This window comes from Scomber japonicus, chromosome 1 (genome assembly GCF_027409825.1).
Source record: "Scomber japonicus isolate fScoJap1 chromosome 1, fScoJap1.pri, whole genome shotgun sequence".
Taxonomy (NCBI): domain Eukaryota; kingdom Metazoa; phylum Chordata; class Actinopteri; order Scombriformes; family Scombridae; genus Scomber; species Scomber japonicus.
In genome coordinates, this window is record NC_070578.1 from 13,206,955 (window position 1) to 13,222,627 (window position 15,673).

Below are 15,673 nucleotides of genomic sequence, written 5' to 3' on the forward strand. Positions count from 1 at the left end.
CCACCAAAAGTCAAAGGTATGTAAATAATCCAAAAACTGAAAACAGATCGGTGTTTCTGAATTGTTCTCTCATTAATCATCTCATGACCTCTCAGATTTAACTGGTGAATTTTTAGGAGGGGCCTGACCACTAGGTTGGGAATGACCTGATTTAACTAGCTATTGTAACTGTATATGACATACTTTAAAATAGCTCCACCTCCAGCAGCTACAAGAGTTACATGCTGCTTATACACTGATGCTTCAGTATTAATAATCATATGATGTCATTTATAATATGAGAAGTGGACAGTTTGATTTAAGATCAGGCACTGTGTGTTGTGGTATGGGTGTTACTATACCTGGGTATGGACAGCAGACGAGTCAGTAAGGTCGGTTGGCATCCTTTGGCCGCTTTAGCTGCACTTTCAGCCTCTTCATGCCTATCTGAAAGCCGTTCATGGCCTGGATAGCGGCTTGAGCACTGGATGGGTTATCAAAACTCACAAAGCCTGAGACAAGAACACAGAGAGAGAGAGATAGAGAGAGAGAGAGAGGTGGGGAGGGGAATAGGGAAAATGGAGAAAAAGAATAACAGGAAAGGAGAAGAATGAGGAGAGATGAGAGTGAAACAGGAAGAGAGAGAGTGAGCGGGAAAGAGACAAGAGGAGGCGAGATGAAAGAACATAGAGTGAGAAAGAAGACCCTTTTTAACTCTCAACAATGACACAACAATAGGTCTTTGTTTTTCCTTTTCAGCAGATTAATTGAAAATCTCGGAATTAAAAAGATTACATAAAATACCACAAAGCCTAATAACACAGATATTAGAAATCAAAAGAAGAAGAGCTGTTAGAAACCGTGAGTTTAACTTGAGCAGAGCAGAGAACAAAAAAAACAAAACAAAAAAAAAAAACATGAAAAGGTGTTCAAAGATTAGAGAGAAAAAGGAGTCTCATGTCATGTGTGGGTTTTTACAGCAAAGCAGTGTCTGTAAATGTTACACGGGTGTTAGAGCCCTATGAGAGTGACAGTGCTGCATTTATGTGTGTGTGTGTGTGTGTGCGCCTGCGTGTGTATTTTCATGTATGTGTGTGACTGAGCATGTATCTAAGTAAAGAGTAAAGGGCATGGGGGTCGTGACGAGATGCTAGGAGCAAGGTGTGTAGGACGGAGGTGCCTGCTGCTCTGAGTTATCACCTGGGTGTCGAGGCAGAATGAGCCCACAGCTTTCTACACCGGGACTCCTTGCCTGCTCTTATCAGACACCTCTGTGATTGACGGCCCGAATTTTCCGCCTGCCAGCTGATTTGATCACACCGCTATGGGTCCAATTTAATTTGGGGGGAGAGGGCGGGCTTTTGTCAGTACGGGGGAGATAAGGCTCCTGCTTTTACAAACCCTTTAAACAAACTGAGCAAGGAAGGGCCTGTCAGTTGGCAGTGATCCCCCACCCAATCCCACAAACACACGCACACACCCAAGCACACACACACACACACACACACACACACACACACACACACACACTCACACTCCCTGGCTTTAATGAATTTCCATGCCTCACATTTACATCCTCATACCAAAAAGGTGATAGGAGGCTGGGGGTCAAAGTACAGAGGAAGAGGACAAAGAGTGCACTGCAAACTCTCAGCACTTGAATCCCTGCACATTAAAATAAATCTGCCTGAACAGTTAGATATCTGAACATGTTTCCAGTCGTGGCTGTTTTCAACAGACAAAGTAACTGGCTGATGTTTCATATCTTTGATGCAGAACTGAGCGTGCGGTTCTGTGCAACTCGATACCACAAGCACTAGTGTTTGAGGTATTGCTCTCACTGCAGCCGTCCATATGAACAGTCTGTCTGTATGCACTGCAATGCCATGCATTCTTAATAAAAACACAAAGTTGCAAAATTATTGGGTGACAATAGGGAAAATACAAACCAAAGACTGGGTTGAGCAGCTCAGAATGCTGCCGCTTACATTTTCCACAGTCAGGTGACTAAAAAAAGAGACGTGGTGATGCTGTGTGGCACTATGAAAACCATTTTCTGCATAAATGCAGGGATGGCTGTGGTCTAGAGGTGAAGTCCTGGTTTGAATTACCCTCTTAGGATGAAAAATAACAGCCGCTGCTCTGCAATAACTTCCAATCAACTCCCTTTTTTAAAAGAGTAAGTCAACCTCCAGGTGATACAAAAAAATCTGCTCATGAGCCCAAAGTCATTGTAGTTATGTATATATTATGTATTTTGTAATCATTATTTTATGTGTTGATGTGAGATTTGTTTATCCTTTTATAGAACAGATACGGCTGTGGTTGTTAAAGACTACTTCAAAGTGTTAAATATACCCTGAGTATGGTGACTCCGTGGAGTAACTGTAAAACTTTCCCTGACTTAAAAGTGGGAAAGAACAAACAAAGCTAAACAACTAAAAAAAAAAAAAAAAAAAGAACAGCAGAGAAAAGTGTCTCCTCTTTTCAGAAGCCCTTTAGGTAAATTGCATCTCTCTCGTGTGTATTTTTTCACCGTATCTAAAAAGCAGAGAGCTTTCTATTTTAGGTTTGAGCATGTGTCATTCCATTCTCGGAAGACCTTTTGAAATTCATTTTCTAGCTAAATCCAGCTAATTCCACTCAACAATGTAAGCTTTGATCACTTTAAAAGTCAATATTGAGTTACTAAACGTAGAGGATTAAGAGTGTCATATTCATAGAGTCCCAGGTTAAATTAAACACAGCCATATAGCTCCTCAGCAGTGAGTGTCTATGAGTTCCACACTTTTGATCACTTTTCAGTGTTATATATGTTTCAGTGACTCATCCATTTCAGTGAAGAATTATTAACACATAATACAGACGGTGCTAATATATGTATTGTCTGTTGTTTTGTATAATGTAATACAACGATGCATTATTCCAGACTACATTGTTTTATATTAACATTCATACCAGTTATGCTTTCTTGTCATCTTTTTTTAAAATTGCTCTGAGCTGACATGTTTTATAAATCCCCTGGATTTTTGACCATGTGTTTTATATCACACTATGTCTTTATTATATTATCACAGTGCAAGTAATACACTTAACTAAACAAATATCTGTCTGAATTGACAGTGATGCATGCATCCTCCAAATCCTGCAACCGAAATATATATTTTATAAGAATATGCTTAAGTGCTCCTCCAGTGACCTTTTCATCATATTCTAATTTTCAAGCTTCCCTGTAAACACTCCATCTCAAAGAGAGATGTCTTATTACATCTACTCAAAATCCCCAAAACATACTTCACCTGTGCTGCAGGGAAATCAGGCTGTGTACACGTAGATGTTTCTGTTGTAACTCTGTTAAAAGTTTAAACTAGATGTCAAAAAGTCCCCATCCAGGAGTTTTATGATTGCACCTGGGACAGGGTATATAGCACAAGCACTCCTGCTGGGAAAGGCCCTCGCTCCCTCAGGTGCGATCACTTCACCTTAACAAGAGGCTATATATACTGCCTTCCTCCCTTTGTTCTTCCTTTTTGATCTCAGCCATATTGTGTGCGTCCTGTAAGTGAATTTCCTTATTAAATATTTGATTTACTCTTATCGCACACAATTTCTGCTGAGAATTGATTTGATGTTAATAATCTTGTTCTCTCTCTGCACTGTTTAAACCACACACACGTTGAAAAGGAATTCCACAAAGAAATGAAAATAAAATGAAACTGCTCTGTATTTTGAACCACATCAATGGGTCTCTCTCAAACATACTAAACATAATGCTATGGTAGGGTGACTTAGACTCAAAGCTGACATTTTTACATATTGTTGGCTGTATTTCAGATGATGAATGTTTTTGAGATTTTAGCTATCAAAAGAGAAATGGAAAAAAGAGGAGTGTGGAAAGTTATAATCTTCTCCTTGTCCTGTCTGTTAACTGTTATTAAGTATTGGAAAAGTGACTGTCTTCACACTAGTATTTCTACATTTTGTTAGGTTCTTCTATCTATTCATTTTCTACACCTGTATACTTCCCGTACATATTCATACACTCTGTCTACACTTGTTCATGTGTCTACAATGCCCATTAAGCACATCATCAAGGCTAAACTCACACATTTTTAAGATGAAGTGTTCCAAGTTCTTGAAGGCCTAATAACTTATCCCCCTTAATGCACAGCATTTTCTGCCTAATTTGTTAATGTCTTACAAAAGAACCCTGGGGCTTCTGCTATAAAAAGGAGGGAGAAATGAGTAAGGGGAAAAAACCCACAAAAGAATCATGGGTTAAATTGCTGTTTTTCAGCCAAGATCTTAATTACTAGCCGTGGAAAATAAGCCGGTGAGACTGATGAGGTCACCACCCCTTTGTCCTTGCCCCTTGTTGATTGACGGATAGTGATAGCGGGAGGCATATGTTTAGAGGAGAGCATATATAGGGAGAGGGAGAAAAATAGAGAGAGAGAGGGACTGTCCTGAGATGGACAGAGACAGACAGATGAGGGGAGAGAGAAAGAGAATGCCTCATAGACATGCCATGTTGAAGAGGAACTGAAAGAAAGCCAATGCTGGGAGTCTTTCTCTCTCTCTCTCTCTGCCTGTCTCTTGGGTGCTGCTGTCCAACTGAATCAACAGCAAGGCCCACACCAGTCTATTATTATCTCTTTAAGCCCATGGATTCCACCTGCACCGCCTCCACCCTGATGAACTGGTTTGCTGTGTGGGAGGCGAGAGAAGAGAAGGGGAGGGGTGGCGGGACGCTGCTGGGTTGCCCGGCTGGGCAATTGGGTGGAGAGGGGAGGGGGGGGGGGGGTCTGGGAAAATGCTTTTCTCTTGGGTAAGGGACATTCGGAATGGCGGAGAGGAGGACATGGATACTGATTGTGTTAAGAAGGGTGTCATAAAGAGGGTGATGAAGAGATGCATGGAGCAAATGGCAATTGTTGAAAGATGTCAGAGTCAGTACCAAGATGAAAAGATTCACTGTTGGTTTGGCCTGTGTGATTTTAGGTAATTAGAGCGTCCATCTCCCCGCCCCGCCCTCTCCTCTTTCCATTACCACCATCTTGTTAGATATGCCTGTGCGATGAAGCCAGGGAGCATGTGTGCATCGCTCCTCTATCTCCCTCCTCGTCCCCTTGCTCAGTGGCATGTAACGCCACCTTTAAAATGTTAATTGCAGCTTGATTAGGATAGACACTGGGAATAAAAGCAAAAGCAAACACTAATTGCAGGATAGCAACAAGAGGCATGATAAGATTTCCAAACACAGCCACCGTGGAACCGTCGTCATTTCTAATGGATTTTTTTTTTTTTTTTTTCCCCTTCAGTGTCGTTTTTAGACTCACCAAAACATTTGCTCTGATTGGTCGCCCGGTCCACAAAGACTTTTGCAGAGATGACGTTGCCAAAAGGCAGGAACATTTGCATGAGCTCTGCATCTCCGAACTCCTGGGGCAGGTGATAAATAAACAGGTTGCAACCTTCTGGCCCTGGTGATGAGAGAAAGACAACAGGAAGGTTACATGGGGGCATAAACAGGAGATGCCTAGAGGGAGAGAGACTGTCCGATATAAAATGGGTGAAAAAAATGACTATGATGCAATTAAGACAACAATTTGGGTAGCCAGGAGCCATGTAAACACCGTACTCTACTGATTATATTACCAGTGGCACAAATATTAGTTGTGCTGAACATAATTGTTGTGTAATATGTGGAGCATACACCTTAATCCCATTTTGTAGAGTGTGATTAGGTCACACGTGTCCTTTTTGTCAGCTCTTTTTTGCGATTTCCATTTGAATCCCCCGAAATACCCTGTCGCAATGTGTTTGCAATAGCTGTGTGCACATGTAAACAGCCACAGAGAAGCAGCAGAGATAGAAGTAAAACAGAAAAACAGCCTGTGATAAAAACAGAGACGACAAGAGGAAGAAAAGACACAGAGAGGTTGATTGAAAGTGAAAGATTGAGACGGTTATATTAAGAAAGACTGAGACTCAGAGGAATAGAGAGAAAGAGAGGAGAAGGATGAGGCAGAGCACGCATTAAGACATAAGCCAAGGTTTTGCCCCAATTACTGTGTGACAGTAGGACTGTCCTCCAATCTCTCTCTATCCCTCCACACTCATCCACCTAGCCGCCACATATTGTACGGGCCAATCTGTATAAAGGAAGGAATGAACTGGGAGAGAGAGAGAGAGAGAGAGAGAGAGAGAGAGAGAGAGAGAGAGAGAGAGAGAGAGAGAGAGAGAGAGAGAGAGAGAGAGAGAGAGAGAGAGAGAGAGAGAGAGAGAGAGAGAGAGAGAGAGAGAGAGAGAGAGGGAGAGGGAGAGGGAGGGAGAGAGATGTGATGGACTAGAGGACAGTATGCTTGCAGCTGGCTGCCTGACTGGCATTCTCTCCTGTCTCATTGCTCAGGGTGATAGCATGACGAGATGAGACTGGAGCTGGTGAGAAGGCTGATAAGAGAGCTGCAGTGGTAGCTGGCTGTAGTGCTGCTATGCCTTGACGAGATAGAGGACACACACACACACACACACAGGTTGACAGAATGGGGATTTTTTTTTTTTGTCCAGCAGTTATAGGCTAAATCTCAGTTCTATCTGTTTAGGTTTGATTTGAAAAGAAGTGGTTGTTTGAGGGATAGAAATGTCTGCAACTAGTGTGTAAGGACAGTTGATAGATTGTTTCTCCCCAGAAACATAACACCCCTTGTTTTTTCAGGTGATTGCATACATGTGCATGTCTGTCCCTTCAGCTGTGTGGGAGGAAAGGTTTTCTGTGACTTGATAAATGTGTCTGTTTATTCTCTTGTTTAACAAAAGGCTAGTATAATATCCACTGGGGTTTTCCTCACTTAAAAAGTTGCATGGTATGTCAGATATGGTCCAGTGAATCCAGATTTTCATGAGGAAATGGCTGTAAACATGTGCCAGGTTCACTGTGGAAAAGTGCCAAGATGCAAAGTGCAAAATAATCCACAAGTGCATATTAACAAGTTGATGTGGCTGCATTATTTCTACCAGACAGGTAGATACAAAGTGTTATAGTATGAATCAGATATGCTGATGCTATTATTACTTTTTTTTAAAACATTGATCATGCAAGTGATTACATTTTGTTCATCACATTTTTCACTCCTCATTTAGAGTAAGAAGAGTTTTGAAATTTGAATGAAAAACAGAAAAGAACAAAAATATTACATTCAGACGACATCTAAATGTTATTTTCCTGTTTTTATAATTTGTCATCACCACAGGCAATCACTGACGCATTGATTTTCCTTAGATGCTTAGCTGAAGTGAAAAGGATTTATCTCTTCAAAGTGTACAGTTAAGATTTGTCTGGTCAAAATTATATATTTTTTGGATTTGGAAGGATTTTCTTCCAAATCTCTCTCTCTCACACACACACACACGCACACACAGACTGATGAAATGTATTGTTGAAACTGTTTGCTTTCAGTGGGAGGTAGAAGCTGAGGCTTGACTGTGCCTGTGTATTCAGGTTTAGGTGTTTCTTGTTAAATGGCAGGGCTGCAGACTGTGGCAGTGGACTGAGACAGACTGGGAGAGCAGCCAAAACCCAGAGGAGGCCAGCACTCAGACAGGCCACTGGCTCAACCAAGAATAGCTCTGTGTGTATGTATGTGTGTCTGTGTGTGTCTGTGCATGTGTGTGTGCGCTACCATGACTTCTATAATTCTTACTAATGATTCAAATGCTCCAAGGTAGTATTGAGAAATGGGATGTCTTTAACATAAGATGTTTTTCCACCTTGTGAAATTATGCCTGCATGTAAAGTGAGTGAGCTGCTGACATGTGAAGATAAGTTGGTGTGTTTCTATGCTTTATATACACAGTTCTGCACTGTGACCCCAGCATGCACTCTCACGGAAAAATGCAAACAAAACGAACTCTTCCTCAAGGCAATGTTGGAAACACTCAATTTCAGAGTTCCTATGTTGAATATTCATGCCACTCTAGGCTGTCTCATACAATCATATAGTTGAATAATTGAGACTGACGAATGGTGTCAAAAAGAGTGATTTACCATCACAGTATATCCTATGCTTTATTACATCTGATGCTGTGGCATAAGAACGAACACTACACTAGGAATGGTAATAAATGATTATGCATGCAGCTAATTAATCTGATGAATATTTATAACCACTTAAACACATTGTAATGGACTGATTAAGCAGTCCAGCGCTGCAAGTTTGAATTAGTGCAGTTTTTGAATAATGACAGAGTAACTTTCCATCTCACTGCTAATGTTCTTCTCTTTAAATGGGGAGCCTTTTTCTCACATTTTCCCCAGCCAGCTTTTTCCCTCCCTCGCTAATTCAAAGCAGCGCAGCTACATTAGAATGGAACATGGCAATTATCACCTTTTATCTTGGGTGGGCGCGCTTGCTCGCTCTTACCTTCCCTCTGTTGCTGGGGAATGATGGTTGGTTGCTGGGGGAACGCTTGGCTGATTGGCGCATAGGCGGCAGGGTAGGCTGCTGTTGCAAAGGGAGAACCAGAGTGGAATTTTTCACATCTCCATTTTCATATTTGACACAACAAAACTCAAATCATTATTCCATTGTTCATTTGCGTCCTCTAGACATTGCATAAATAAATTGCATTATGACTGGGAGCCCAGGCTCATTTGGCTGCTGGATCACTACACAAAGAGCATGGCAAAAGGGGAGCGGAGTGCGGTTCAACTAAGCAGACACATAAAGAAAGAGAGAGAGACTTACACCATGTTAATGAGAGCTGATGTCAGGCAGAGAGCAGCGGTTATGAGAAGTCTATGTCATCTCTTATGTAGGAGGCTATGGCAGGTTCAGATCCTAAGCTCTCGGTGTACTTTTGGAATTAGGATTTTTTTTTTTTTGTGTGGGTGTATAATCAAGTCAACTGAAAATCCTTTTGCAATCCTAATGTAAAGTAGCCTAATCCGGGAGGAAATTGGCTGGTCGTCCGGCTATCTCTACCTGTCATATTGTCTACTGATGTGACAAACCGAGAGGGAGAGGGGAGAGGGGTTGGGACAGATGGAGGAAGTGAGAGAGTAGAGGATACAGGAGAGACGGATCACCTGCGTAGTGTTGGACGCCAGCATAAGCCTGTTGGAGAGGGTCGGTCACCGTTGGACTCTGTGCTGCAGAGAGACGAAAAAGAGACACAGAAAAAGAGAGGTGACGGAGTGGAAATGAAAACGAGACAGACAAAGAGAGGACGTATAGTGGTCAGCACAGACACACAAAGACAGCTACAGAGAGAACGTAAACGAGCGAGACAGAAATTGGCTAAGCTGTAGAGCACCATTGGGGGGTAAGATCACACAGGGAGTGGGAGAAAATTTGGGTTGTCATATCTCTCAGTTCTTCAAAATGCCTGTTCGCCCCAGATGCTTGCATCAAATATTAACAACATGCCAAACAAACCACTTTGTAGTTCATTACAATTGCAGCTGTCTTTGCATAATGCAGAAGCGGGGAGTGTGTGTCTGTCAGTTCTTCAGGAGTCAGGCCCAGACAACATTAAGAAGCTAAAGACAGGCTGAGACACATCAAATTAGCCAGAATGGACTGATGGATGAAATGATGGATTCATCATGATACCGAGGATGGCTGCTCAGAAATCTGCCAAAGACACTGCTGATTGACCCTCAAGCTTAAAACACTTCACTTCAAATCAGAGAAAGACATCACAAGAGTGTAAAGTAAAAAGGTCTCTTGTCAACTTTTGAACAGTGCCATGTGATATAATTCAATTTGTCACTACTGACATGTTGAACTTGCATTGTGGCAGTTAGGTGATGTTCTTATTCAGCACAAGTACAATCACGAGAATAATGAAACTTTCATAGATCTAGTCAGTACAAGTGGTAATAAGTAATAGTCAGGGGTGTCGGGGTCAAAGCAACTTGTCAAGCAACAGTCTTGTGACAGTGGATGTTAAAAGTATATTTCATGCTTATTTTATGCAAACCCTAATTGGCTCACCTGGGTAGGGATGGATACCATTGGTGTAGATGGGCTCAGAGGTGGGCTGCCCGTTGCTTTGAGGCGGGAGGGCACTGAATCCGTTGACCCCGATTGGGGTGGCTATGCTGGGCACGGCTGTTGCCGAGATGCCCGGGGGTGTGCTGGTGCCTGCAAGATACAGACTCATTATATGAACTGCAGGGTGCATGCTTCACACACTCAAAAAATAGAAAAGTATATTTTTGTAGTGGCACATTCTCTCAAAAATGTCCTGTAACAGGCACGTAATGGACCCTTGTGAGAGCAAATTCCTGTCTTGTGACCTGCCATGAATGTACAATGTAGTCAAGGTACAAATTTATACCAACTCAGCTTGAACAATAGGTACAGTTACAAAAAAAATCTGTCAAGGTAGCACACTGATTGTGGTTTGTGGGTGGCAGAAGGGAAGAAGCACTCATCCGCTACTGCATTATAAAATCATAATAGCAGCACTCTGATATTCTGAATATTTCCTCATTATTATGTCCTCATTCTTGTCACCGGGGCTATATACAGTAAGTGTGATTTTCAAGGTATTGACCTGCTACAATATATGTTATAATGTATGGGGCCTGCGTCCCTTCTTCTAACAGCAGCCCTTCCTCCTTGGGGTGATATTCCAACTATGTCACCTTGTGAGTGCCCTTTGTGTTGATGGATTGTTATTATTTTTCTAATCCAGGTGAAGGGCATTTAAGTCATGTAGGATTATGTTTGATAGGCATTACTTGGTGTATGTAGGCCTTGTGGATTATTAATGCCAGGTACAGTGTCGGGCCACTTTATTTAATACATTTGCAATGACCCTGCCTTTAGGCGGCCTGCCTACTTAGTCTCAAGCCATCAAAGCTCCTCATGACAAGGGCCGAAAAGATAGTTCAGACTGAGGTCCGGGATTATCTCACACAAATCTTTGCTCTTATATTGTGTAAGCCAAGGACTCTGCATCCAAAGTCATCAGATTGGCTCTGTTCCCAGAAAACACACACTGTCACAGAGACACAGAGGGAGACAGCGACTGACAGAGAAAGGGAGAGCAAGAGAGATGATGAGAGAAAAGAGGAGAGAGAGATGATAATGTGGCTGCCAATGAGTGTCAAGGAATGTTGTACATCTCTTCACATCACGCCTCACTCACAACCCTCCGCTTCCTTTAATTCAACACAGGCAATGTCTGCTTCGACCTAGGAAATGGGCCACCTTAAAACCTACACCTTAAAAAATGTAACAAGGGCAAAAGCAGAAAGGCCTTGGATGAATATATTACGACTGCTTCTATAATTCTTGCTAATGATGGAAATGTTCCAGGGCAGCAGTGAGAAATGGAGAGAGAGAAGTCCTTCGTGTGTATGTGTGTGTGTGTCTGCATGTGCCTCTGCTCCTGCACCCGTGCCAGGGAGAGTGTGCATGTTTGTGCCTATTAGTGTATACCTGAGGATGGTGTCATGGGAGTAGCCACCAGGCCGTTGACATTGAAAGCTGCCATTTGCTGCATTTGCGCGGCAGCAATGGCTGCCATGGGGTTCAGGTAGGACCCTTGTGTTGCCGCCATCAGGGCTGCTTGCTGTTGCATCATCTGCTGTAGGATTAAAGAGCAGTGGGGAGAGAGGCGAATGGCGGGAGGGATGGAGGGAAGGACAGAAAAGGAAAGGAGGGTGAAATAGCCGCAGGACCAGAGCATGTTTACTCTCACATCTCTGTTTGCTTGGCCCATGCCTTGTTCTTGAACAGAGTGTCTGTGTTGCCCTGCAGCGTTGCTTCCTAGCTACTGTAACACTGCTCTGGCCTTGTGCTCATTATACTGCAACAAGATAAAGACTATGTGGTGAGATGAGTTTAGCATGCAGGAGATTATGCATAAATCTATATAGACTGTGTATGTATAGAGAAAAAAGGGTGCCTCTGTGGCAGAGTTAGTACAGAGATTGTGTGAGAGTGGGCGATTCTGTCAGGGTGAGTTGTTAGCTTCTGTGTGACTGCAAAATCTCACAGACTCCTAACTCAGGCTGTGACTTTCATGTGTGAATATGAAATGGGGGTGGGGTGGGCTGGCAGGGAGAGGGGTAGGGGGTGAATGGGTGAGCGGGTGTGGGTTCTTGGTAATGACGTACACCTCTGTTTGAGTGTAAAGGAATATGTGTATGTAGATGAATGTTAAAGAGCCAGGCTCGGGTCGGCAGTTAAAATTCACAGACCAAGTCAGGAAATGTGGGAATGGTAAGTGAATGTGAAGTGGATGCTTGCAACTGTATAAAAGTTAAACAGTGTAGTGCCGTGCATGCATGATAAGCACCTTCCCTGGACAAATGAAGGGATTAAAAGACAAAATATAAAACACAGTGCAGCATTTTCTTTAAGGCTAATGTGTAAATGTAGACTCCAACATCCATTTAATGAAGTGAATCAATTAAGAAATTGCTCAGGGGTGTCACATGCCGAGTGGGAAACACACTGAATTCAAACCTCAAATCACACAAGTTTTTTGTTTTCTTTTTTAAAGCTCACCGTCTCCTCCCCCGCCGGGCTGAGACTTACAGCATGAGAGTAGGCGCCATAGGCCCCAAATTGGATGGTCATGGGACTGAAGATGCCGAGCTGCCCCGCCATCTGGTGCATCCTGCGCAGGGTCCTCTCTTTATCAGTGTCTGCAAATTTGACCACCAGGCTGGACGAGGCACCCTACAGAGACACATACATGTACAAGGTTAGTGAATATTAGCTTCCATACATACAGTATACATACATAGTTTGTAGATGTGTCCAATGTTTCAACAAAGTTATAATACTAACTTTTTCAACTACCATGGTTACATTCAATCAGCACTGTTTCACACTGACAGCACATATTCTATAACTATATCAGCTCATATGAATTTCATAAGCTGGTGGCAAGTTTCACTAGTCGGCAAAAGAGAAAATGTCATCATTACTAATGTCAATGTCTGACATTGTTACATTGCCTGAGTGGTCTACTGCTCTATATGAGACGTTTTAAGTAAAGGTGTGCAAATACCATATTGAACTCTATCAATCTGACGGTAACCTAAATACAGGCCATTTAGAAACAAGGTTGCTGGATGCGTGCAATACATTTTTGTCTTTTATTATGTAGTTGAAAATAAGATGTCAGTGCATCATTGTTATTTTATTAAAAAAACCCAAGTGTGCATATCTATATCACCACAAAAGAGAAAGAAACAGAGAACATTATATTCATTTCTGTCATCTGATGTCCAGTGCACACATTCACATTACTCCAGCCTCTCAAGACTTAATATCTCTAAACCAAGGAAGCCAGTAAAGCTGAATATGCACCTTTCATGACTGCAGTCATTTAGCTGTCAGCATTAAATGGAAGTGAATAGTGAGTGATATTTGCTTTTGTGAACTTTCCAACTCCTCTGTATACACTGGAAGTGAACTGTGATCCTAACCAGATCCCACAGGAGTCCCAGTCCCCTACTGGTGAAGCTCCACTGAATACAGTACTGGGTAATTAGGTCTGACAAAAGCCTTCGGCATGTGGAGGGCGAGGTATTGACTAATGGCTCTGCCTTATGGCAGATATAGTTCCGTATTGATGTCTGTACTCCTGAGTTTGCATCCAATTAAATCATTTGAGAGACAGAGACCAGAGTCAGTTCCTCATGTGACATCCAGGCAAGGAGAGAGGGAGGGATAGTGTCTGTGTGTGAGTGAGAGAGAGGACGAGGAGGCTGCCAGGCAGAGAAAGCAGCCATAGACACTGTCAAGAGGACCAGGCTCCTATTTAATTACAGGCAGTGCATGCTGGGAAAGAGCACAGAGCACCACCAGGACAGAAGGACACAGGCAGCCAGGGGGCAGTCAGGATATGATTAGTAAGATCATAAAAGCAAAGACACAGGGAGAAAAGGACTCCATAATCACAACTTGGATTCATCTTTCACAAAATGTCTCATCCTGACAGGGTCAGTACAAATTCAGGCTTTGATTTACATTTCCATATTTTCTTTGGGAGTAGAAATCGAAAATGGAAGGGTACTGCAGGGGACACAGTGACAGGGAAATATGATGCTGACCAGTGACAGTGTTGTTACATGTGCATTAGTGTATGTTTATGACTGTATACGAGAAATTTCATTTGAGAAAGCTAGTCCAAACTGCTCTCAGGGTCCAAGTTTAAGCTTGAGTGCTACTTATAGGAGGCACATTATTAAAGCAGAGCCATCAGAAAATCACAGAAACCAACAAATATATGCCCCGTGAAGCTGAATATTGCAACTGCACAGTAAGAGAGTGTATATTCAGCCACAGAGCAAACACAATCTCTGTCTTAACTTAGTACAGCCTTGCTTCATGCTATTTCATAGTAACTCATACAAAAAGTGTCTTAATTTTGCAAGCGCTTCATGAAATTTAAACAGGAACGTTTGTGATGCGCCCACACTGCCACTGAGAAGGCACTTTGCCAAGGTGGTCTTGTGTTTTATGGTTTGGTTAGTCATGGCTGCTGCAACAAACCTTACATAATAGTTTTTAATGTACTTATCCTGCCAAAACTTTTTTTAAATTTTATTTTTAATCTCTGTCACAATTTTTTAAGATTTATTCTTCCCTCAGCTGCTGTTTTTTTGTTCTATCTGAATCTATCATTTGCTGTATATTAAAAAAAGCCAAATATGCTTAATGCAAAAGAACAAAAAACCAACACGTTGTTGTTCAGAGGTTTTTGCAAGTAAGCTATTCAACTCTCCAATGCGAACAGTGTTTCATAAACATTATATTACCAGAAACAAGAGAATGTGTTGACTGTAGATAACCGTGAGAACGAGGCTGGGGAATGAAGGGAGGCATCAGCATAGACCCTAGGGACAGTGCGTCTCAGATGGGATCCTATCAGAGCCAGCCAGCACCCCACCTCAGGCCAGAGGAGACCCATCTGGTGCCTCTCCCTCGATGCCATTTCAATTAGTTAAATCAATACCCCAACGTGGCAGCGTTAACGGCACAGTTTTTCCCTTTCTAATTTCATTTCATCCCACCCCCTGACCTTTTTCAATTCTTTCTCAACTTGATGGGCCAGTTGAAGGGACTGGGCTGCTGGATTTAATGAGGCTGGCACTGAGCAAACATCTTCCTCCAGCATTGTTACTCAAGCCTGCTCACAGCACAGGGCCCTGGCATTTAGATCACATTCATTTTCTGCTTTGGGTATCTTTGTATTCTTACATTAATTTAATACCTCACAAAGAATGTATTGTGAGCATCGGGACTGTGAAAGCCTTAGGCTGCCTGTACTCACTGTACCATGACTTGAGATGAGGCGAGTCTGGCCTGGTCTGGCTTCTCACAGCAGAGTGCCCTGCCATAGACAACAGTATGGGAACAGACCCAGTCTGCAGTGTCTACACTGAACAGCCTTGGCAGCCTCTGCAGGTGTTGTCACCATTGCCACTAATGTAAGAACCTTGTATTTTAGCTTTCATAGCCTAAATATCCCCTCCAAAATAACAAAAAAAATATTTTCTTTATTATCCTCACCCTTCAACATGAGGATTTCATGTCCTCACATCTCAAGCGTTTTCTGCCTAGATCCAAGGCCTAATCAGAAAAATCAGATTTCCCCTCATGGATAAAGAGTTTGTATCCACATAAAGAAAGAGTAATATGGGTCCAGGTAATGAAGGAAC

The 15,673-nt window shown here is 42.4% G+C and overlaps 1 protein-coding gene across 15 annotated transcripts in view; it reads right to left on the reverse strand.

Moving 5' to 3' along the window:
- Nucleotides 1-363: 363 nt before the first annotated feature.
- Nucleotides 364-15,673, reverse strand: part of celf6 (CUGBP Elav-like family member 6) — a 131,455-nt gene continuing 116,145 nt past the window's right edge. For 2 of the 15 annotated variants that reach the window (XM_053324032.1, XM_053324019.1), the window contains 7 exons: nt 12,537-12,680; nt 11,433-11,577; nt 9,978-10,127; nt 9,068-9,130; nt 8,403-8,483; nt 5,319-5,462; nt 364-491 (listed from right to left, as the gene is read on the reverse strand). In XM_053324032.1, the coding sequence (XP_053180007.1) occupies nt 364-491; nt 5,319-5,462; nt 8,403-8,483; nt 9,068-9,130; nt 9,978-10,127; nt 11,433-11,577; nt 12,537-12,680 (855 nt within the window). Of the gene's footprint in view, nt 492-5,318; nt 5,463-8,366; nt 8,484-8,578; nt 8,582-9,067; nt 9,131-9,977; nt 10,128-11,432; nt 11,581-12,536; nt 12,681-15,673 lie in introns of all 15 variants that reach the window. The other 13 variants (XM_053324003.1, XM_053323994.1, XM_053324076.1 and 10 more) reach the window with 12 other exon arrangements.